Source organism: Leptosomus discolor, chromosome 15 (assembly GCF_034619465.1).
Source record: "Leptosomus discolor isolate bLepDis1 chromosome 15, bLepDis1.hap2, whole genome shotgun sequence".
In the NCBI taxonomy this organism is placed as follows: domain Eukaryota; kingdom Metazoa; phylum Chordata; class Aves; order Leptosomiformes; family Leptosomidae; genus Leptosomus; species Leptosomus discolor.
This window is the reverse complement of record NC_141405.1, coordinates 4084563-4106331: the sequence shown is the minus strand read 5'-3', so window position 1 is coordinate 4106331 and position 21769 is coordinate 4084563. Positions and strand designations below refer to the sequence as shown.

The 21769-nt window shown below is 57.6% G+C and overlaps 1 protein-coding gene across 1 annotated transcript in view; it reads left to right on the top strand.

The window, feature by feature from the left end:
* The window catches only part of SLC39A11 (solute carrier family 39 member 11), an 89489-nt gene extending 80161 nt beyond the window's left edge, over window positions 1–9328 (top strand). The window contains exons 7-9 of the mRNA XM_086473643.1: window positions 7643–7741; window positions 8905–9063; window positions 9232–9328. Coding sequence (XP_086329769.1) covers window positions 7643–7741; window positions 8905–9063; window positions 9232–9310 — 337 coding nt within the window. The 3' untranslated portion in view covers window positions 9311–9328. The remainder of the gene's footprint in view (window positions 1–7642; window positions 7742–8904; window positions 9064–9231) is intronic.
* The last annotated feature ends 12441 nt before the right edge of the window (window positions 9329–21769 follow it).

Sequence of the window (21769 nt, the reverse complement as noted above, 5' to 3'; positions counted from 1 at the left end):
GTTAAATTCTGCTTTATTTATGGGTGTGCCTATATGAATATGTAAAAATTTAAATTATCTGCAGCCTGACGCTGCTTCCAATAGAGTTAATGAGGTCTCATGGGAGGGTCTTCTCAAGGTATTTAAAAATAGGAGCTTCTGACTTGTAGGGTCTTAACCGAAACCTCCTGGTGATGGTTGGAGTTGGAAGGTGCTGCCTGCGGCTCCTCAGTGGCTGCCGGGGAAGGAAGTTCTTGGTTTCTGCTCAAAAATGGAGACGCTTCTGTCCAAGCCATCACCTTCGGGAGCCAGCTCTGACGAGGTGCAAGCTCTCACCGTCCCCACAGACTCTTTTTGTGGCTGTTGCCATTCTGCTTGTAACGGCTGGGTGGGATTTACAGGGTCCCTCGGAGCCGGGTGCCTGCGGGGCTGGGGGTGGCCCCTCACGATGCCGAGCTGTTCTCCGAATACGCTGCTGGAAAAGGAAAGGTGCGGTGAACAGCAGCGGCGGCGCCTCTGCCTGCTGCTTTTTCGTGCTGCCCTGCTGTCCTTATCTTAGGAACGGGGAAACTGAGGCAGCTCTCTGCTGCACGGGGCTGAGCCTCTCCCTGGGAATATTTGGGTCTTGTGCTGGTCCCTTTCCTTGGGCAGGACTTTACCCCCAGTAAATACGATGGGGAAGCGATGCTGAGAATGGGAAGTGGCGTCTTCGTCCATTTACAGGTATCTGTCAAACTTTTCGGCTAGGTAGACCTGTGCAAAGAGAAATTTGTCTGGGCCGTGGCTCCTGCTTGCTCTTACGTGCTGCGAGAGCGAGCGGCAGGACCAGGGCCGTTCCTCCCTGCTTGCATCTCCTGCACAGGGCGTTTTGCAGGGAGCGACTCCAGGGCTCGGCCACGTCTCCTGCTCCTTGTGCAGGTACCAGCCTTGGAGAGCCGGAGCCTGGCGAGGCTTGGCTGGCGCTGGCCGGATCCTGCGCCCGCAGGTCCGATTCCCGCTTTTATCTGGCAGCAGGAGAAAGCGCCGAGGCTCCCCGAGCCCGTCCTGCTGCCCAGCTGAGGTGGAGACACGGTGAAGGAGAGACGAGAGCAGGAACGCGCGGAGCTCGTGAAACGTGTCTTTGTGCTTCCCACATCGGGGGAGATGTGAACTTTTACCCTGTGCATGAGCCTGACTCATAAATCAAACAGTTACATAAATAACCGGGCAGATAAGAATAAAGATTTTAAAACCCCAGAGGAATAAATAGTCCCTGGACAATGGGAGCCCTCCGTGCGATCCGGCCGTAACTTCCAGTGACCGCCCGGCAGCCGCAGCTTCGATCGCTTATCGCCGGCCCGGCCAACATCGAGGTGCTCTTGCCAGCAGCCGCTCGCCTCGGGGCAAGGCTGGCGGGGGCTGTCGGGACTCGTGTCCTTTCAGGTGTGCCCTGACCTGCCTTTGCTGGGATGGGGACATGCCCCAGCCCCATGGAGCATCCGAGCCCGGGGCTGGCAGTGCCTGGTACCCGGAGTGATGACCCTCGTGTATCTCCCGGGGAGTTCTTGCACCCTTGGCCAGCTGCATCCCAGGGCTTGCCCACCTTCGTGCGCCAGTGCCCAGCTTCCTCGGCCAGTTGAGCTGTAACGCTGACGACTCGGTGGTTCATGCGGGACGGGTCAGTCCTCCACAGGAGGACGCAGTGACGGGGAGGTGCAGGGGGAGCTGAGCTTTGTGTTCGCTGTCGGTTGAAGTGGGATTTTTGGGGGGGTAGGAAAGAGCCCAAGTGCTCGTGTGAGTCTGGCCAAGACGCGCGTGCCGCGGGCAGGACGCAGAGCGCACAGGTTTGGGGAAAAAGTCCTGTCTGGTTTAGAAAAGTGACGTAACTGGAAGATGGAACCAGCTCAGGCACGTGAATGTGTGTGGATGCTTCATGCACAGACCCATCCCCGTCCCCTTGGTGCACAGGATGCGGCCGGCCGGCTGGCACGGGGGGCTTCCCCATCCTGCCAGCCCGAGCTGGGGTTTGCTGGTGAGGGGAGGGGGGTGACAGCCCAGTCCCGGGCTGGCCTGGCATCCGTGGGGATTTGTGTCGGGAAAGCTGGAGAATTTCTTGCTCTTCAGCTAAAGTTCACGTCCCGGCTGCTGCAGTCGGAGGGGAGAGTAGGTTTTATGACTTTGAACTTCGCTTGTGCGCCTTTGGGATAAATTAAGGGTAAAATTTCCTAAAACTGTAAATGTTTACTGCGTGCGGATCCAGAGCGGTGCGTGGGGAAGGCTGGCAGAGGGCCAGGCGAGCAGATGTGACACAGAGCAGGCGGCACGCTGCGTAGAGCCCGAGGGGGCGATGGGAAGAGGGAGGGAAGGGGTAGGAAGAGGCACGGAAGTGGCTACCGAGGAGCAGCGCCGAAGGGGCCAAGTACCGGGGGAGCAGGTGTTGTCTCCGTTGGGATGTGCCACCACGCACGGCTCTAGCAGAGACCTGACCTGAGCTTCTCTATTCCCGGGAGCAGGCTGGCGGAGCTCAAACCCTGGCCCTTTTTGTCCTGTGCTTTTTGTGGTCCTCCTTGGACACGGGTGTCCATGTGACCATCCAGCTGGTTCCTGCCTTCTGATCTCTGCAGCTCTTGCCCCAAATTCTTTCCTTGCTGCTTCTCCTCTTCCCTGTGCTGCTTTTCAGAGGTACTGGCTGGCTTTGGTGCCGTTTGGAAAGCACCTTGCTCGTGGCACGGGTTGGGTGGAGGCTCTGCTGTTGACTTCCAGATGAAAACGCCTGGTTTTGGGGGGATTTCGTTCAGATCCAATTTCCAATCTGTCCCTACGTCTGCACAGCTTGAAAATCGTGCAGTGGCTACCAGCCTGGTGGTTTCTTTGTCGGTGGGGAGGAGTGCTCAGAGCTTTCGGGCTCAAGGCATCATGCGATGGGCAGCACGTGCTGAATCCTCTGCCGGGGATGGGGTGTATGCTGGGTCCTCTGCCTGGCGTGGGGACACACACTGTTCCACACGTTTCTGTGTCCCCGTGGGTAACGGGGCTGGTGGCCGCATTCAAGAGGAGGAGGCACAGTAGGTTTGTGCCCACTTGTTCTTTTTTTTTTTGTTTTTAACGGTTTTGAGCGCTCGAGATGGAAGATGCCGCATTATCAAAGGGCGAATCTGCGGCAGTGACATCCTCCCGCCTGCTTTTGCAGGTCTGGCCTTTATAAACGCTGAACACCCAAAACAACGGAGTCACCAGGAGCCCCGTGAGCCCGCGGATGGGTCAGGCTGCCGCTCGGGGTGGGAGTGTGGTCCGGGGGACACGGGGGCTGGCGGCGGGGACTGCTGCCACCCCTCTCCCCCCGCTCCAGCAGCTCCCCGGCCGCCTCCTCGCGTGAGAGCCCGCCGTCCCGCCGGGGCAGAGCTGTGTGGAACAGGTCGGGCAGGTATGGGGAAACGCTCAGGGCCCTGCGCTCGCCGCAGAGCTCCTTCCCACCTGCGAGCCCTGATCAAACACCTCGACGGGCCGCCCGAGTGGGAGCCATGATGTAATCTTGGGAACCCAAAACAATCGGCCCTTTCATGGCAAGACGATAACAATCAAAACAGTATGTAAGGGCCTGCCATGCAAGAATACACATGCACATTATACACTGGAGGGAATTGAAAGCCGTAGTGAAAAGGGGCTTGTTAAGAATATGTAGCCTGCTTTCATAATCAGTTTGTAAAAGAATAGGCCCTTGAAAACAAGGGTTTAGGCTTATAGAAGGCTTTCTGTGCCTTGACCTTGCAAATATGCAGAGATGCCAACTTTTTTTTGAAAGTGAACTTGGAGTCTCCCAGCGTGGTGCCATAGCAGTTGGCAGGCGAGCTGGGGGTAGGAGGTCCAGCCCCAGTACATTCCCGGGGGACATGAAGTCTTTCCCTCTCACCATGAGGAGCTGGTCCGAGCTGGAGCTCCACCAGGATGCCGTGGTTTTAGCTTTTCTTCCTTAAAACTGCAGCGCTGGGCTCTGCTGCAGCAGAGGATCGGCCAAGGCAAGGGCAGACCCATCCCAGCATCGCTGGCTCTCCGCAGAGCTCACGTGTAGACGACAAGTGTCCTAGTCGCGTTTCTGTTCCCAGATGGAGAAGGTTATGGAGGATGTTGCTGTCACCACCACCATTTAACAGGTGGGGAAGCTGAGGCAGAGAGCTAGGAAAGGTAACATGTCTCATGCATGTTGGCTCCTTGATCCTCAAGGCTTCCAGTGACACTTGAGTCGGTTGTGCCCAAACGGGAGTGACATTCCTGCCTTGGCCAGGGCACCGGTGGCAGAGCCGCTGACGGGGCACACGCATCCCCAGGCAGAGTCCGGTGTGGTTTCCCCTGGGCTTCTCTGTCTTTAGCCCGATGCACGTTTGTAGGCTGGGTGTGAGCCGCCCGTTATCCTCCTTGTCTGCAAAGTGGCTTCTAGCTGGACACGGGTGACCCATCAGACCAGAAGGGATCTGCTTCTAACGCCTCTCTGCCAGTTATTCCCCACCTTCCTCGCTTTGGAGACCCTAGTGTGTCTAAACATTTCATCCTGATGATTGTCCCTCTACGGGGATCATCTCTGCTCATCTCCCCGTCATCGTCTCCTTGTGTCCTGTAGCTCACTGGGGGCACTCAGAGCTTTGGCTCCCCTGGGCCAGGCGGTTCCAGTCTGTCTTTTTTTTTTTTGTGCATCTGTTTTATAATGTATTTCTTTGCAGTCGGGGGAAGCCTTCCAAGAATCCCCACCTATTTCCGTAATAAGGACGCCTTTGTTTTCCCCGTACACAATGCAGCTTTGATTCGGTTGCTTTCTCACCGACCGTGCCGCCGTCAGCTCGACGCGGGCGCTATGGAGGTGGCGCGAGGTGTGCGCGGCTCGGCGGCGAAGGGGGAGAGCAACGTCCCTTGGGGAGGTTTTATTTCTCAGGCACTGGAGGTAAATCTTCTTTGCCTTAGCACCGGGACATCTCCCAAGACCCTGCGCTGGGCAAACAGAGGTGGCCCCTGAGCAGTGAGCGGAGGTACCCTCCGTGCAGTGAACCGAGGCAAAGCAAATAGGAAGGCTTACTTGTTCCTGGCCTCCATGTTGTCATGGAGTTCCCCTCATCCTGAGGAGATTAGTGGCCCTAGGAAAGGCTCGAAAGGCCCCAAAGTCCCAAGAAATGTTCAGGCAGAGCTGCGGTGGGAGGAAGTGTTGAAGGAACGAGTGGTTCTAGGGCTGGGAGAGTGTGGTGTGGGCGAGCAGAAGGCCTTGGCGGGGACTTGGAGGGACTGGAGACCGGGAGGTGACGTGGGGACCATCTCAGCCTGACGCTGAGCCCAGAAGGTCTGTTCTGCCCTGTGGGTGTCCCAAGGCAGGAGCGAGGAACCCCCATGCGCGCGCTGCAGCTTTGTGTGCTGGCGCCCAACGCCCGCGTTTCTTGGCAAAACAGGGTAAATTTGTGACCTGGGGGGGGGGGGGGGGGGGGGGGAGGGCTGGGGGAAGTGGGTGGCCTGGCCCCAGCGGGTCCCCGTTGGCGTTGAGCACACCGTGACCCATCGCACGCCGCGGCACACGGCACATTGCTCGCCGCAGCCCATGGCTTGTTGTACTTGCCGAGCTGGCTACAGCCCCATCCCTGGCACGTGCCGGACCCGCTGGGCACCCAGCGCTGCCACGGAGGTGGCCCAAGCTGTAGGGCCGGGGCCGGTCCTTGCTTTTGGGGAGCCCTGGTGGGTTTTGCGTAGCGGTGTGCATGGGAGAGAGAGAGGAGGAGGAGGAGAGCAGGGGCAAACCCACTGCTCGGGGCTTTTCCCACTTCTCTCCAGGTTAAACTCCCCTTCCTCCTACCCCCCGGGGCTGCTGCAGGGCAAAGGGTCAGCGCGGGGTTCCCTCCACTGGGTGGGACTGGGGGCGAGGAGGGGGCTCGCCACCCTTCCCATACAGACCCCTCCATTCACACCTCCCTCTCCCACCCCATTAATTTGTTGTGGTCGGGGCCAGTAATAGCTGCTTTGTGCGACGGCGAGGGAAGGAAGGGAAAAAAAAACCCAACCCCAGTGCACAGACAGCAGCTCCAGTGTTTTCTAAAAGGGATGTTTTTCCCCCTCCGTTCTCTCTCTCTTTCCCTTGAATAATGTTTTTGATTGTAATAGCCTGTCCTGGTTAGGGAAACCCACAGCCTCTCCCCCTTCCCCTCCCCTCTTCTGTAAACCCTGGTAGAAGTTTAAACAACCCAGAGAGATTTTTCTCACCAGTCTTATTTTACTAATAGGAAACAAGTGTTTTAGAGCAGCAAAGGGAGCTTTCAGCTGCTGGCAAAGGAATAACTGACCTTGCAGAGAGGCGCTGGGTCCTGCTCAGGGCTGGAGCTTTGAGCTCCCCAGGATGGTCTTGGTGTCCCCCCAGGTACCTCGTTGCTGGAGCTTTGAGCCCCCCGGGATGGTCACGCTGTTGGTGTCCCCTGGGGACAGGCCACGGCCAGCTCCACTGACACACGCCAGCAAAGCCACGATGGGAGAAATGCTCCAACTGTGGAGCAAGTGATTGTTCGCTCCCGTGGAGCTGCTCAGCCTCAGGAGCCCACGCCGTGACAAAATGAGCCCCGGTTGGTTCGGTCCTTGCAATATTTTTGTTCCTTGGGTGAAGGAGAAAACTCCATATCCCAATTTCCTGGTTTTCACCAAAAATTCACAGCTTCTGCTGAGCTGGAAGGGACCCTGGAGTGGAGTGGAAGGGCTGTTCCCCAGGCTGGAGCAAATCCTGGCTGAGGATGGGTGATGGCGTGGGGAGGGGGTGCCGGGAGCAGCCTCTGCTCGAGGAGGTGCTGGTGCACGGAGCTGCCTCCTGTGTAGAAGATCCGACAAACCCCCCACTGCAAATCCACCTTCCGTGACCACCAGCTGTTCACAGAGCTGTTTCCATCTGGGATAAACTCTGGACGATGTGGTGGTCCCACCATGGGGTTGCTGCAGGGGAGAGGCTTGGGCGGGTGCAGGGTGCTCTGCAAGGGGAGAGGGCAAGCAAGGAGAAACCTCCCCTAATTCTCTGCCCTTGAGCATCCCTTCAAACCTCCCCAGTCTGTCCTTCAGTTGTCAACTCTGAGCCGTGTTCTCTGCTGCTGGGGACGTGGGGCTTTACTTGGAGGGGTTCAGCCTCATCGTGCCTGCCCGTCTAACCCCTTTTCTCAGGGTTTTTAGTCTCTTGTGCCTGGAGAAACGGTCCTCACAGCAGCCTGCCTCCTCCTGGGCTACTGCACCCATGGACAGACCAGCTCTCCCCTCCGGCTGGTTTCGGCTCAGAGCGCCGCCTTTCCGAAGGATGCAAGAGGGGGGAAAAGAGAGAAGAAGAAAACGAAATCCCGTGGCTAAAATACACTCCTTCTCTTCTGAAAAATACTCTTCTGATGAGCCCCACGCCTCGTGGGGCCTCCCTGGACAGGTCTCTCCTCCTCCATCTGGTCCCTGTCGCTGCCAGGGCCGGTGCTGAAGCTGATTAAACGCTGTGGAGCTCTTTGAAGATGAAGTTTGCTGTGTTCATGTTAAATACCAGCATGGCTAGCCCCGGGGCTAGGCTCACATCCAGTCAAAAGGCATATCTTTAATAATGTCTGGGTTTTTTTTCCCCAAAGCTCACAGTAGCCAACCCCAGGCTGTGCTTTCCACCTTATATCTATTTATTGATCAATGTTTTTATTTGTGTGGATAGGAACTTAGCCATCGGGATTGGGATTCAGAATTTCCCAGAGGGCCTGGCCGTCAGCCTGCCTTTGCGTGGCGCTGGATTTTCGACGTGGAAAGCGTTTTGGTAAGCCGAGCTCCTCTTCCCCCGTGGAAACGAGCTCCTGACGAGCGGGCGCCTCGGGATTTCCTCCTTGTGTCCGTTTGCGTGGCTCCATCGTTGAGCTGCCCTTGGGGTGGGCTTGCTCCGGCCGAGAGCCGCTTCCCCCCGGTCTCCGTGGAGTTTTTGCTGGGGCTGGAATGATGTACCGACCTGCTGGGTCCCCTCCTGGCATCCCAGAGAGCTGCTGCTGGTTTCCAGCTTTGAGGAAGGGTGGCGAGCGCTGCCCTGCTCCCCCCGCCGTGCCCAAGCTCAGCTCCGAGCTCCCAGGGAGTCCATCGGTGATGCCGGCAGGTCACCCTGTCCTGCTTCAGCTGCCTGCGGTGAGACCCCAGCTCCTGCACTGAACAGGGCTTTTTTTTTCCCCTAATTTTTTAAAATTTTTATTTTTATTTTGGTTCATTTCTCCTCTCACTTCGCTCTGGGCTGGATTTCAAACCCGCTTTTTATTTTTTTTCTTTCCCCTGAGGTGAAAAAGCCAAGGGCATGAACTCTGCGAGCGCAGGGCTGCGTTCCTGCCCGTGCACGTGTGCTGGGCCGGGTGATGGATGGGAGGGCAGGGGGGCGGCTTGGAAACGGCTCCCGCCAAGGCTTTGTTTTCTTTTCCTCCCACCCACCTCCAGTTCAGTCAGCGCAGCCGGTGCTGGGACTTGCACCGGGGTTGCTGCTGCCGGGAAGGGAGTTCCCATGGTCCGGGGAGTTAAAACAGTCCTAGAGGGAAAGCGAACGAGGGGGGAAGAGCATTATTTCGTCCTGGTTGAGGTTATGGCCAGATGTCCTCTGTGGGATTGAGCTGTGCTGGTTGGAAATGGTTCCTCTCTGACCCATCCCTGCCTGCGAGCTGGATCCTCAGATCCCGCAGAGCTCTCAGGAGAAGGAATCTCGTCGTGCCTTAATTCCCTTCCTGGAAAAATCAGCTAGGTTGGGAAAAACCAGCTAGGTTAGGAAAAAACAGCTAGATTAGGTCAAATCGTCTTCATTGCTCGTTGGCAGACGGCTTGGCTTGGCACGGCCGGGTGGCCCAGCTCCTCCCGGCCACGGTGGCGTTAGGGAGGGCCGTGGGGATGGGGAGCTGCAGAGCCCCCCCTCGCACCGCGTCCCCGGTGGCTTTTCGTCGGGGTCTTTTGCAGGTACGGGCAGCTGAGCGGCATGGTGGAGCCCTTAGCCGGCGTCTTCGGCGCCTTCGCCGTGGTGGTGGCAGAGCCTCTCCTCCCGTACGCCTTGGGCTTCGCCGCCGGAGCCATGGTCTACGTGGTGATGGATGATATCATCCCCGAGGCGCAGACCAGGTGAGACCCCCTCGGTGACCCCCACTAAAGGCAGGCAGACACAGGAGGAAGCACCAAGGGTTCTGAAGATCCCTCCCCTTGCCCCCATGAGACAAAGCAGCGCTTCCCTCGTCCGAAAAGGTGGTCTCAGCTCCCGGGAGCTCATGCCCTCCCCTTTTCTCCCTGCAGTGGCAACGGCAAGCTGGCCTCCTGGACCTCGATATTAGGATTTGTGGTGATGATGTCCCTGGACGTTGGGCTGGGGTAGGGCAGCGCGCCGCCCCCGCAGGAGAAGACTTCAGAGCCACTTGTGCAGCGGCGTTTGGAACTGGACACGTGTTACCCTCTAGACTTTTTATTGTATATATATTTTTTTGGTTGGATCTGGTTTGGTGTTGATTTCCTATAATTTTATATCTCTGCCTCCCCTCCAACGTCACGTCGATGGTTTTCCAAGCACAAATACGGGTGGTTCCTCGCAGGTCTTGGTTTCCTTTTGCCACCAGATTTTTCTTTTCCTCTCGGGAGGGTCGTCGGACGACGCGTGGGCCGGGCTGCAGGTCACCCTGTCCTTCCCCTTCTGCGCTGGGCTGGTTTCTCTGGGTCAGGTCGCTCTGGGTTTTGATCATCTTTGTTCTGTAGAAGATTAGGAATTCGCTGTCGTGTGTTTAAGCTGGTCTGTGGTTAAGTACCGAGGCGTTTGATGGAGGGAACTCCTTCCAGAGTCTCCATTTCGAGAGGCAGGTGAAGGCCTTAGGGCTGAGAGAGCACGTGCAGCTCTGCGGGACCGTGGGCCTCCTCTATCCTGCTGGTCCTTGGGAATGTTTTAGAGAATTTGTTTTGATGGCTGCAAGTAGTCCAGGCAAATAAAAATGAATTTTCTTGGGATCTCTCTAAGAAGGAAATGTCATTTTTTTTCCTAAATTTATCTCCCAAGTGGGGCGTTGATCCAATGCATCGTGTCCATTAACCTGAGGTTTCTCTGGAAACAACAACAAAACGAAACAGGAAAGCAGACTGTTTGGGTTTTCTAGCACGTACTCTTTGAAGAGGCGAGGTGTGGGCACCCTCGTTGTGGTGGCGGTGCTGCCCGACGGCTGTACCGCAGGATGCGTTTCCACGTGGGCCCGCGGCTGCCTCCGGCCTTACCGAGCGATCGCTGGTTTGGGGCTCCTGGTCCCCATGGTTCAGAACTCCCCAAAAGAGCCAACGCAGGTTTGTTCCCGACGGTGGCCCTGGTCACGCTTCCCCCTGCAGGAGAGCTCGGAGCGGAGTCAGGACCGGGAGCTGCCATCTTCCTGAGCAGCATCGGGGTGAAAGAATCCATCGGGGTGAATTAATCACCCTACCTGAAGAGCCAGAAACATGCACCCTGTCTCCCTGCCTCTTCCCCCTCTGCTTTTCCAGCACCTCTTCCTGAGCAGGCAGGATTAGTCCCTGGCCAGGCTGAGGAGCGAGCCCTGCCCGTCCCTCCCTGGGCCTGGGGCGCGCTCAAGCCGGCAGCAAGACCCCGAAGGTGGAAGGATGCTGCAAACCCCAACCTCCCCCTCCGCTCGGGCTGCTCCTGTCTGCAGTGAAAAGGGCTTCGTGAGACCCCCCCCCCGGCAGGAATAACGGGATGGGGGGAGCTGGGGGGGGTCACGGCCCAACGCTGGGTCCTGCCGGAGGAGGAAGGGCAGCCAAAGGGAAGAGGCTTGAATCAACGAAGCTAGAGCCATGCCTTTTTTGTCTGGTTCTGGGGTTTTGTTGATTTTTTTTCAGTCGGATTTCGTTTGTACTGCATTCGTGTGTCTTGGGGTGATACAAAACTACTGGTTTTGCCAGTCGATTTGACCTTTTAACTGTGATTGGTTCCAATAAATGGGAAGTTCGGCGTTTGCACGGGTGTTTTAATGCTGTCGAGCTTCTCCTCCCTCCGTTCTGCTGCGTTTCTTTTCTCCAGCTTAATTGTTCCTGGCTCGTCGAAGGTCCTGCCTCTCCGCCGGGAAGTCAGCTTCTTCGGCGAAGAAAAAAAAGGGGAAAAAAAGCTGAAGAAAGGCACCTTTGCCGTGCCTCATCCAGGGACCTGTGAGCGTGTTTAAGCATTTGCTGGGTTTGCCGCAGCCGACTGGCTCATCCCCGGGTCCGGCGCCTGACACTGGGTCGTGCCTCAGGAAAAAGCAACGGCAAGAAATCCCTGGGGAGGGTGGGGGGAGGCAGCTCTGCCTGCGCCAGCCTGGGGGTGCGAGTACGGCGGGGGCGCCTGGGGCTGGACACAGGCGTGGGGCTGGACACACACGCACACACGTGAGGCTGGACACACACACACACACGTGGGGCTGGGCACACACACATGTGGGGCTGGACACACATGTGGGGCTGGACACACACACACACAGGGCTGGACACACACACACACACACACGTGGGGCTGTACACACACATACCTGGGGCTGGACACACGTGGGGCTGGACACACACACACACATGGGGTTGTACACACACACACACATGTGGGGCTGTACATGCACACACGTGGGGCTGTACACACATGTGAGGCTGTACACACACATGCACACACATGTGGGGCTGTACACTCACATGGGGCTGTACACACACACGCACACACGTGGGGCTGTACACTCACATGTGGGGCTGTACACTCACATGGGGCTCTACACACACACGCACACACAAGGGGCTGTACATACACACACACACGTGGGGCTGTACACACACACACGTGGGGCTGTACACACACACACATGTGGGGCTGTACACATACACATGCACACACGTGTAGGTGCCGTCCCTGGCTCGGCTCAGCCCCACGGGCGGCTGCGACCGCATCCCGCAGCCCCAGGACAGGGGCTGCTCCTGTGGGACAGCCCGGAGTGCTACCCTCCTGGGGGACGGGAAGGGGGACCCGGCGGGTACAGGGGAAATTCGGGGTTCTGGCCCTCAGCAGGAAAAGCAAGGGGTGGCAGGACCCTCTGTCAAACCCGCGGGTGAGAGCTGTCCCTGCCATCCCTGGCGGGAGCGGGCAGGGAGAGGGAAGGGACCTGCCCACGGCCGGGAACAAGAGCCCTTTGCCCCTGCGGCCGGTGTCTCCTTCCCAGTGCCACCAGTGGAAAGGCTGGGTGACCTCCCAGCTCTTCACCTCGTTTCTAGACACGCTGGAAGTGTTTGTGAAGCGTTTAGCCCTCTGTTTTCAGCGGAAACCCTTCACTCGAAACCGAAAAACCTCAGGGGTGTCCAGGGGTCGGGATTTCTCGCAGGCTGTCGGTGATATTTTCTTGTTTGATTTCTGGTGTGTGGTGTAAGTTGGTACAAAAAAACACGTTATACATTTAAGGGCAGCTTTGTAATCAGCTTGCTGCGAGGTAATATCATGTAAAGCTTTTAATCCTGCTTAGATGTAGCCAGCTGAGATAATTATGTACATTGGACCTGTAGGGAGGCAAGTGGGGAGGGTGATGCAGAAAGCACATACAAAAATCCTTCTTTTCTGTTTGTACCCTGGAGGTGAATGAAATTATATATCTATTCCTTGGTAGGATTGAAAAGCTGGCCAGGGGCCAGGCCTGAAATTACCCGTGGAAAACAATAGCTGTCGATGAAAAGGTGGGGTTCGGAGCAAAGGCAACATCAACACACAGCCAAGCCCCGCAAAATGGAGATGGGGGCCGGGAGCAGCCGGCTCTTGCACCGAGACTGAGCTGGAGGGAAAAGAGAGGAAGGTTATCCCGTGGTTGGAGCCGGGATTTGGGAGCCCGGAGGGGTGCTTGGCTCCAAAGTCTTTGCCTGGATATGCTGGGGTGGAGCGGGGGCTTCGCCTTCCCGGGGGCTCTGGCTGCGGGGTGGTCCCTCCCCATCGCTGGCAGCGGCCGCTGAGCCCCCTTGGTAGAGGTGTCCTGTGCCTCTGCGGAACGGGGAGAAGCCCCTGGCCCGCAGCACAGGGGGTTGAGTGCCCACGGTGACAAAGAGCCGGGCAGTTCCTTCTCTCCATCCTCTGGACGGGTGGCAGTCAGCCTTCGGAGGGGCACAGCGGTGCCCGGTCTGGTCTGAAATGTCCTTTGAGCCCCCTACAAGCGTTAATATTAAATTTTAGCGTCAATGCTGGTGATTTTTCCCCCCTGCTACTAATTTTTCAGTAAAACCTCACACACACAAAAACTTGGGTTTTATCTTAAAACAGCAATAACTTCTCGCATTGGCTGGAGGAAAACTCAGCACTGTGACTCCCCTCCATCCAGAAGCCTCAAACCCCAAAAGGCAAAGTGAAAGGTCTGTTTCTACACAGCCCGTGCCTGCGCTTTCGTGATGGGGTTTAAAAATAACCCACACCCCAGGACAAGCTCGCGGCCTGATGCTTTTGTGGGTGCTGTGGAGTTTTGCAAGCCCTGCTGATGACGGAGGGTGACCCGAGTTGAGCTGAGAACTGGAAAATCCCCCGCTTCTTCCCAGCCCCGGAGGGGGTTGCATTTGGCAGCGGGTGAAGCTCGGAGGCTGTTCGGAGCTGCGTGTGCAAGCACGCGTGCCCCGGGCGTGGAGCTGGTGCTTGGAGAGCTTCGCCGAGCAAAGGTGCTGTAAAAAAGCCTAACAATGCAGCACCGGGCGTATTTCACTGGGGGGGGGGGTATGTGTGTGTGCTTTTTTTTTGTCTTTCAGAGGCTGAACCACCGAGACGCTTTCCTGCAGGGCAGCCGCGGGCACGGTACCCCATTGGGGGGTAAATGGCTGGGGAGAAGTCAGTGGAGGAGCCCACGGGGAAACTCTGCAGCCAGGGACCAGCGTCGGGTTGTGCTGATGACGAAGGGGTGGATGGAGAGGCTGCTGATAGCTGGGGCGTGCGGCTCCGTGCCCGTGTTTGCCGGGGGATTAGGGCTTTGGAGAGGGGATTATTTGGGGTGGTGAGTGTGTAATGCAAAGCTTCGGGCTTCTCCCTTCGGGGATGGGGCGGATTCCTCCCGCCCGGAGGTGCGGTGCAAGAAGAAAGCGCTGCCCCCTTTGCTCCCCACCCCTGGGCAACGCCGGGCAGCTCCCGGCGGGTGCCAAGGCGGGACGTGGAGGTTGGCACCACGGCACGACGCCTGCTCGGCCGCGGCTCTTCCCTCCCCGGCAACTCCTTCTCCCGGCCGGGGCGAGCGCGGTGAGGGGCCGCGGTCACGGCTGTGCAGCCGGGGCAGGGGACACACGCCTTTTCCCCGCGCCGGCGTGACACGGTTCACGTCGCCCCGCGCGCGGTGCCGTGAGTCAGGGCGCAGGAATGGGTTGGCTCGGCTCTCCGTGGGTGCCGGGTGCTCGCCGGCCCGCGCCGGGGTGCTGGGGAAGGCGAAGGCGGCTGCGGTTTGCAGGGCTGGGCGGGGACAGAAAAAAAACCCCAAGCGAGGGCTTTGCACGCAACCGAACAATAATCCCATTATTAGGGCCCGCGCCGTCAAACCAAACACGGCACAAAACATCACCCGGGCTTGCGAGATGCGCGCCGGGGTAGAGCGTAGCACCTGAGTCATCGCTTGAAAAGGAATGGATTTCACCTCCCGCCCCTCCCCTCAGGAAAGAAACGATTCAAACCTCAAGACAAAACGACTTCTCCTCTTTGTACACGGGCTTTGTTGTACTTGGCAACGAGGCTGCAATTAAAAATCGAGGCGCTCGCCCTCGTGCGCACACACGCAGGCTCCCGGCTCCGAGCTGGGGAGCAAACGGACGGCTCCTCTTCCCGCTCGGGCGCCCCAAGACCGGCGTGCTGGCCCGTGTGGCCTTGCTTCACCCCCAGCGTGGACCCTCCCCAACCTCAGGAACGAGCCTGGTCCTGTGGGACCAGAGGGATGAGGGGAAATTTCAGCTCAGGGTGCAGTTCTCCTAGGGCAGATACTACGGGGTCGTTGAGTTTCTAGCGGAGATTTAATGCCAGTCCCTCCTTTTAGGTATATATTGGCGCTCTCTAAGCACGGGTATTTAGTCCTGCCTGGTCATCCAGCCCTCAAAAAGCTACGTGCTCCTGTCCTGGGTGTCTGCGACCGGAGCTCATGGCTGATCTCCCGGTTTCCTTTCTCCTGGTTGCTTTACTTTAAAAAGCTTCGTTTCAACTGACAGGTAGAAAGGTGGTGACTGTGGAAAGGTTCCTCCGAGGGACTTTCTCCACATGGTTTCATACGTGTTGTGTGAGGTGGGAAAGGTCAACACGAGGGTGGAATGCCGTCGGCCCAGGAACAGCTCCGTATTCTTCAATCCAGGGGGTTGTTCCTAATGGGAAAACAGGGAAAATTACACCCTGTGGGATCTGCATGTTGCACAGCTCTGATCTTGGTACCTCTTGTCTTGTTTTAAAGCTTTCACAGTGTGGAGGGAAGTTTGTGCAAGCACAGGGAGAAAATATTCGTAGTGTGTCCTTGGTTGAGGTTTCTGGGATGTGTTTCTGTGCCTCACAATCCTACGAGGGGGTTCTTGAGAGCAGGAAATGGAGCCCGAAGGTTTATTTAATATAATCTTACCAAATGCTGATGATAACTAAAAAACTTTTGTGTCCAGACCTGGTTTGCACGGGGAATTGTTTAAATCCCTCTCTCGCTGATGCCTTCTCGTGCTCTCGCAGGGACAATGAAAGCGTTACAGCCCCGACACGCGCTCGCCCCCCGTCTCGTCTCGTACAACCCTTCTGCTGTGCCTGAAGCAGAAAACACAACCCGCTGCTCCTAAACCCCTGTGAAAACAGGAGGGAAGAGAATGGCCTGGATCTGCTTTCCTTTTACTGCAAAATAATTTCCCTGCCATAAAATTACCAGCGAGAGCCAAGGGAAGATTAGGTCATAGGGAAAAATGCCGGTTGGGAAACAATGGAGGGAGGTGCTGGTAACGGCCGGGGTGCGGGGCTCCCCACCGTCCTGGCCTGCCCCCAGGGATGCCCACCTCCACCGGGACCCCCATCTCGGCTGGCCCCGAGCCCCAGCGCTGCTCCCCCGGCTCCGTGCAGGACAGGCAAAGAGCATCAGCCCTCCCACCCCTCATTATTCCTCTTTCTTTCCCAAGGTTAAAACCCACAGTGAGGGCTGGAGCATCCCAGTTTCTCCCAGCCTGGTGTTTCAGTCTGGGCTGGCAGCAGGGGCAGGCGGGAGGTTGGACTCGGAGCACGAAGCAGCATCTCACTGCGTGTTTGGTTTTCCCCTTTCCTTTCCAGGCCAGAATTTGTCCCAGAGCTGCTCTGCCTCCGGTGGGAGGGGGGGTTTGCAGGTCCTACCCCCTGAATCCAAAGTCGCCGGCGTGTCCCTGGAGGTCAGAGACCCCCGGGAATTTGGGGGAGAGGTCTTGGCGCAGGTTTCACAGAAGCCCTCCAGTGCCCTCCAGTTCTGGGTGGTGCCAAGAAAAAAACCTTTTGGAGACCAGGGAAACAAATCCAGACAAGGGGGCCCCGGGGGCCTCCCAAGTCATTAAACACATTAAGTTGTTTAGAACAAGGAGGCCCAGGTGACTGGGTGTGAAACCCCCCCGAGGCCTCCGTAATTGCTGTGTAAAGGCAGCACTGGTGGGTGGAAAGGAGACAAAGAGATTTGGGGGGGGTTTTTTCCTCCCACTCGGTTCCCCCGGTGCAGCTGACAGTGGTTTTGGCATCATGGGGGGCTTGGGGACTTGGCCACGGTGGCACCTGGGCTGCCTGACGTGATGCTGCGGTCCAGCGAGGTGCTGCCCTGGCCCTGGGCTCAGGGATGGGGCAGAGGGAGAAACCCCCCCAGGCTTCCCAAGCGTGTGTCATTTCTTTAAACCGACCTCGGCTCCAAATCCCCCGAGGTGTTTCGTTGCCTCTGAGACCGGTCCTTGCTCTTGTGGTTCCCCAGGATCAGAACAGGCCTGTGAGCAAAAGGGACTTTTTTTTTTTCCTTTTTTTTTTTTTTCCCCTTGTGCAAATCTTTTTCCCTTCTGCTTCGTGCCAAGGTGAGCTGAGAGTCCACCTCCACGCCAACCCGCCTGTCCCTAAACCTCACGTAGCTCCAGAAAGAACCAGAAGAGGAGCTGCCTTGCCTTTCAGCCAAGGGAAGATGCAGAACTCCCGAACCCAACCACCTCTTCATCTCCAGGGTTAGACACACGCCGTGCTCCGACAAGCTGACAAGCGGATGAGGTGGAGCATTGCAATCTCCCTTGGCCAGCGGGAGCGGGATGCTGCGGGTCGGGAGGAGCAGGAGCCTCTGCTGAGATCAGGGACCTCCAGCTCCAGCTTCCCCAAACCCCGTATGCTCGGAGCTGGCCGTGTAGGACGGGCTGGGCATTCATTTCTTAAGGACATCCACCTTTCAGCTACCTTTTAATTATAATTATTTGATCAGAATTTCTCAAATTAAGAAGTCTGAAAACACCAGCGGGAAACACCACCTTGTGCTGCAAAGCTGCGAGCCGGGAGGGGACGACTTGATGATCTTAAAGGTCTTTTCCAACTAAAATGACTCTGTGGTTCTGTGATGTCCATTCCAGAGCCAAACGCTGAGTATTTCATCACAATTATTTAATAGGGCCAGGACCAGCTCCACGGGGCTGCTCAGCACCGTGTGCCTCAGCTCAGGGATGGCTGGGCTGGGCTGAGACACCCCCTTTGCAAAGGTTTAAGATGCTGTCCACACCGAGGGGGTCTCTGCGGGGTCTCGGCTGCTGTTAACGCAGGGAGCCACCCTGCACGGTGCAGGAAATGCTGGTGAGCCCTGAGAAAAGGTCTGAGGTTCCTCCTCCAGTGGGGTTGGCTTCTCTCTCGTCTTTATTTTTTTCCCTCCCCCTCTCCTCGAAGCTCTCCGAAACAAGTGCTGGTTTATTGCAGATAATTTACCAGCTGCACAAAGGCTGCCTTGTGCCGCTGAGCTCCAGATGTTTAACATTTCACCAAAAAAAACCCCTAATCATAAGGTACCTGTTTGACTGGAGCACCAGCTGACCTGGAAGGGGGCAGAGCTGCCTCCCAGCCTTTGCCTCCCCTTTCACAGGCAGCTGCCGGCAGATCCCAGCCCTCGGGAGAGCGGATGAGAGCTGGTGCTTCGTAGGTGACTCGGAGTCACAGTTCGTGCTGCCCTTTGGGGCTGCGGAGCTGGGCTTTGCCCGAGGTGTGCTGGGCAGGAGCGGCTGCAGGGGCTGATCCCTTTTGGTGATCCCTTTTGGTGATCCCTTTTGCAGGGGGTGATCTGTTTTGGTGAACCCTTTTGGTGGTTCCCTTTTGCAGGAGCTAATCCCTTTTGGTGATCCCTTTTACAGGAGCTGATCCCTTTGGCTGATCCTTTTTGCAGGGCCCGATCCCTTTTGCTGGTCCCTTTTGCAGGAGCTGATCTCTTTTTGTGATCCCTTTTGGTGATCCCCTTCCCAGGGGCTGATCCCTTTCGGTGATCTCTTTTGCTGGTCCTTTTTGCAGGGGCTGATCCTTTCTGGTGATCCCTTTTTCAGGGGCTCTCTGCAGCAGATCCCCCTCCCACGGCTCTGTCAGCGGGTGCCTGCAGATGAATCTCTTCTTCCCACCCGTGGATCCTGCTCGTGGGAAAGGGGCAGCTCCAGGGTGGGAGCTGCTGCCTCAGCCAGAGCAGCCGGGGCTGCAGGGCAGGAGACCTGGAACGGTTCATACCGGGGGTTTTGCTGGCCCTGGGGCCAGCGGGGCTGCAGGTCTGCGTTTGTCCCCAGGGGCTCTGGCACAGCCCCGGGGGTCCCGCTGCTCCGTGGCTTGTGAGAGCACGGTCCTGTGCCCAGGCTGCACTGGGATCCCCATGCCCAGGTTGAGCCAGGATCCCCGTGTCCAGGCTGCACTGGGATCCACATGCCCAGATTGAGCCAGGATCCCCGTGTCCAGGCTGCACTGGGGTCCCCATGCCCAGGCTGTGCCAGTATCCCCATGCCCAGGCTGAGCCGGGATCCCCATGCCCAGGCTGAGCCGGGATCCCCATGTCCAGGCTGAGCCGGGATCCCCACGCTGCTGCCCTCGCCGTGCTGCCACAGTGCCGGCGGTGCCGGGCTCCTCCAGGAGAAGGTGGCCCAGCAGCTTGGGGTGGACCGAGCGCTGTGGTCCTGCAGGAGAGCAGTCGCCTGGCTCTGCTCCATCCCCACCCCGTTCTTCTGACTGCAATCCCTTAATTGTTTCAAAAAAGCGGATGACAGAAAAGCTGGGGAGATAATGACAGTCCCTTGCCCCCTCCTTATCTCTGGGGAGAGAGTGTTGGGCAAACAGAAAACAGAGAATTAATTCTGGCGGTGGCCGAGGCTCCGAGGACCAGGCTCTGAATAGCAGGCAGGGTTGATTTACTGCCCTTGTTCGCAGCGATATTCACCGTTTTATTGCCACTGTAATTATTGTTCTCCGTCAGGATCTCATGGAGATGGCAGGCTGGCACCAGCCGTTCCCCACTCCCGGGGGCCGAGGGCTGGGCCGGCAGGGCTGCCCGGTGTCCCCAAGCGTTCGGGGACACGCTGGCTTGGGACCCCCGCTGCCTTGCCACGGAGCTGCCATGAGGATGAGTGTGTGTTCCTGGGCTGCCTTCCTCCCCAAAACCCCGGGGCTGGGGGCTGTGAGAAACGACGGCGCGAGGTGCAGCCCGCCCAGGGCTGTGGGTGCCCTTTTCTGCGCAGGGTTGTGGCGGAGGGAGAAGGTGACGGAGGCGGCGATGGCCAGGGGTGCGTCGGGTCTCAGGGGGACACGGCGGAGCCCAACACACCCTTCGGCTGGATGAGGCACCTCCTCGTCAAGCTCCATCGCTCTGCGATGGTGGTGGTGGAGGAGGCAGGAGGAGAGCTGCCCATTCTTCTCCCTTGCCTGAAGGGACCCTTCGCCGCCGGACAGCGGGGCGGGCGATGGGCTCTCCTGGCAGCCGAGAGGCCTCGGGAGTGGACTGACCCACTGGCAAGTGCTCCCCAGCCAAAGCAGCCCCTCATTCTCATGCAAAACGGGCAAGGGGGGAGGTGAACGAATCCCTCTTGGGGAGCAGAGCCGGGCAACTTCACCGCAATGAAGTAATCCTCCCCCGGCACCCGGAGCATATAAAGCACCGTGGAGCACAAGTGCCTCTCTGTCCCCTCTCTTTCTTCTCTTTCTCTTTAATAATCTTACTCTTTTGTCCCCATACATTTACCCTCCATGTCATTGTCCCCTTCTGCTCCGGTAGCTGGCTGCTCATTGCTGCCGGACCCTCTGCCTCGGAGGTGCTCACGGTGCCACCTGTTTTTTCCACTTTATTTTCCAGGACACCTGATGTATTTATTTTCTTTTCTTATTTTTTTTTTCCCCCCTCTGGTTTAGGGTCTATTAAGTTTACTCCTTCTTCCCCTGCCCTGGGAGACCCGGTTAATGAGTAACCATAGCGTGCTTGGAGGCAGCTGTCTCAGACAAACTGACGGAGACTTTTTTGGAGCTGCATAAGGGAACGTTTGTTCTGCAGCTTCTCAATAGATCCTTGTGCAGGAGGCAAGAAGTGTGGGGAGAGAGAGAAAGAGACACTAAATCACTGGACTCCTTGAAAATCTCGCTGCGTGTGTGTGTGTTTTTATTCCTTTTTCTAATAGATGTTAGCTGAGTCACCTTTTCAAGTTTAAATAATGAATTTATCTTCACGACGGAGCACACAATGTACCTTTTAACAGCGGTCTGGTTTTAAAGTTCTTTTTAAGTAACTTAAGTACGAACCGCACAGCCTTATATATACACTGGCACGGGGTCAGCGTCACATGAGTCTGGATGTTCTTTGTCCCGGTCCCAGCCTCGAGCACATTTTGCTCTCATGGTTCATAATTTTACCTGGTCCCTTCCTTTGCTTTTGTTATACAGAGACGTTTTGGGGGGGGTTCTCAGGTCTTTGCCGTCGGGGATAAGGGCTGTTTTCTCTGCCCTAGGATGCCTGGCTGATGGGCCAGGTCAGGAGATGGAGGCCCGTGTGCTGAGGAGGAGAGCAGACTGGGCGAGCGGGTCCTGTGCCCCAGACCTCCTGCGTGACCTTGGCGGTGGCATTTAAACCTCTCTTCCCCGCTTTGCTTTTGTCACTGTGCAAACAGGTGACGGACGTGCCTTTCCTCACACTCGCAGCGGCTTTTCCCTTCCCAGCGTGCCGGGAAGCCGGATGGGATGTGGTGAGCAGGCAGAAAGCCGTGGGAGCAGGGTCCTGAATTGCTCCTGGTTATCTTGAAATGTCCCTCTCTCGCTCTGTGGCTCTCGGTTCCTGTCAACTGTCGAGTTTCTCGTGGCCGGCTCTGCACTTTGCGGGGCTTGCTGAGGGCTTTCAAGTGCAGGAATTGCTGAGGGCTTGCAGGGCTTGTTGCAGGCTTGCAACGCTTGCTGAGGGCTTGCAGAGCTTGCTGAGGGCTTGCAGGGCTTGTTGCAGGCTTGCAGGGCTTGCGGGCTTGCAGGGCTTGCTGTGTGCTTGCAGAGCTTGCTGAGGGCTTGCAGGGCTTGTTGCGGGCATGCAGGGCTTGCTGCAGGCTTGCAGGGCTTGCTGAGGGCTTGCAGGGCTTGCTGCGGGCTGGGGAGCATCACACCAACCAGCCGACGTCCCTGCGTGGCTCAGGTCACAGTCCCTGCTCCTGGTCCCCACGGCAGGACGGGGCCACCGTGGCTCTGCAGCTGAGCGCTGTGCTCTCACCCTTCCTCCGGGCTCCTGGGCACCCCCCACGCCCCCCGCCGCCCCGTGCCGTGGGGCGCAGGATGGGGCAGCCTGGCCCTGCATCTCCCGTCCCTCACGTGCTGCTGGCTGCAGCATCCCTCGTGCACTGGGACCAGCGATGGCAGCGAGATCCT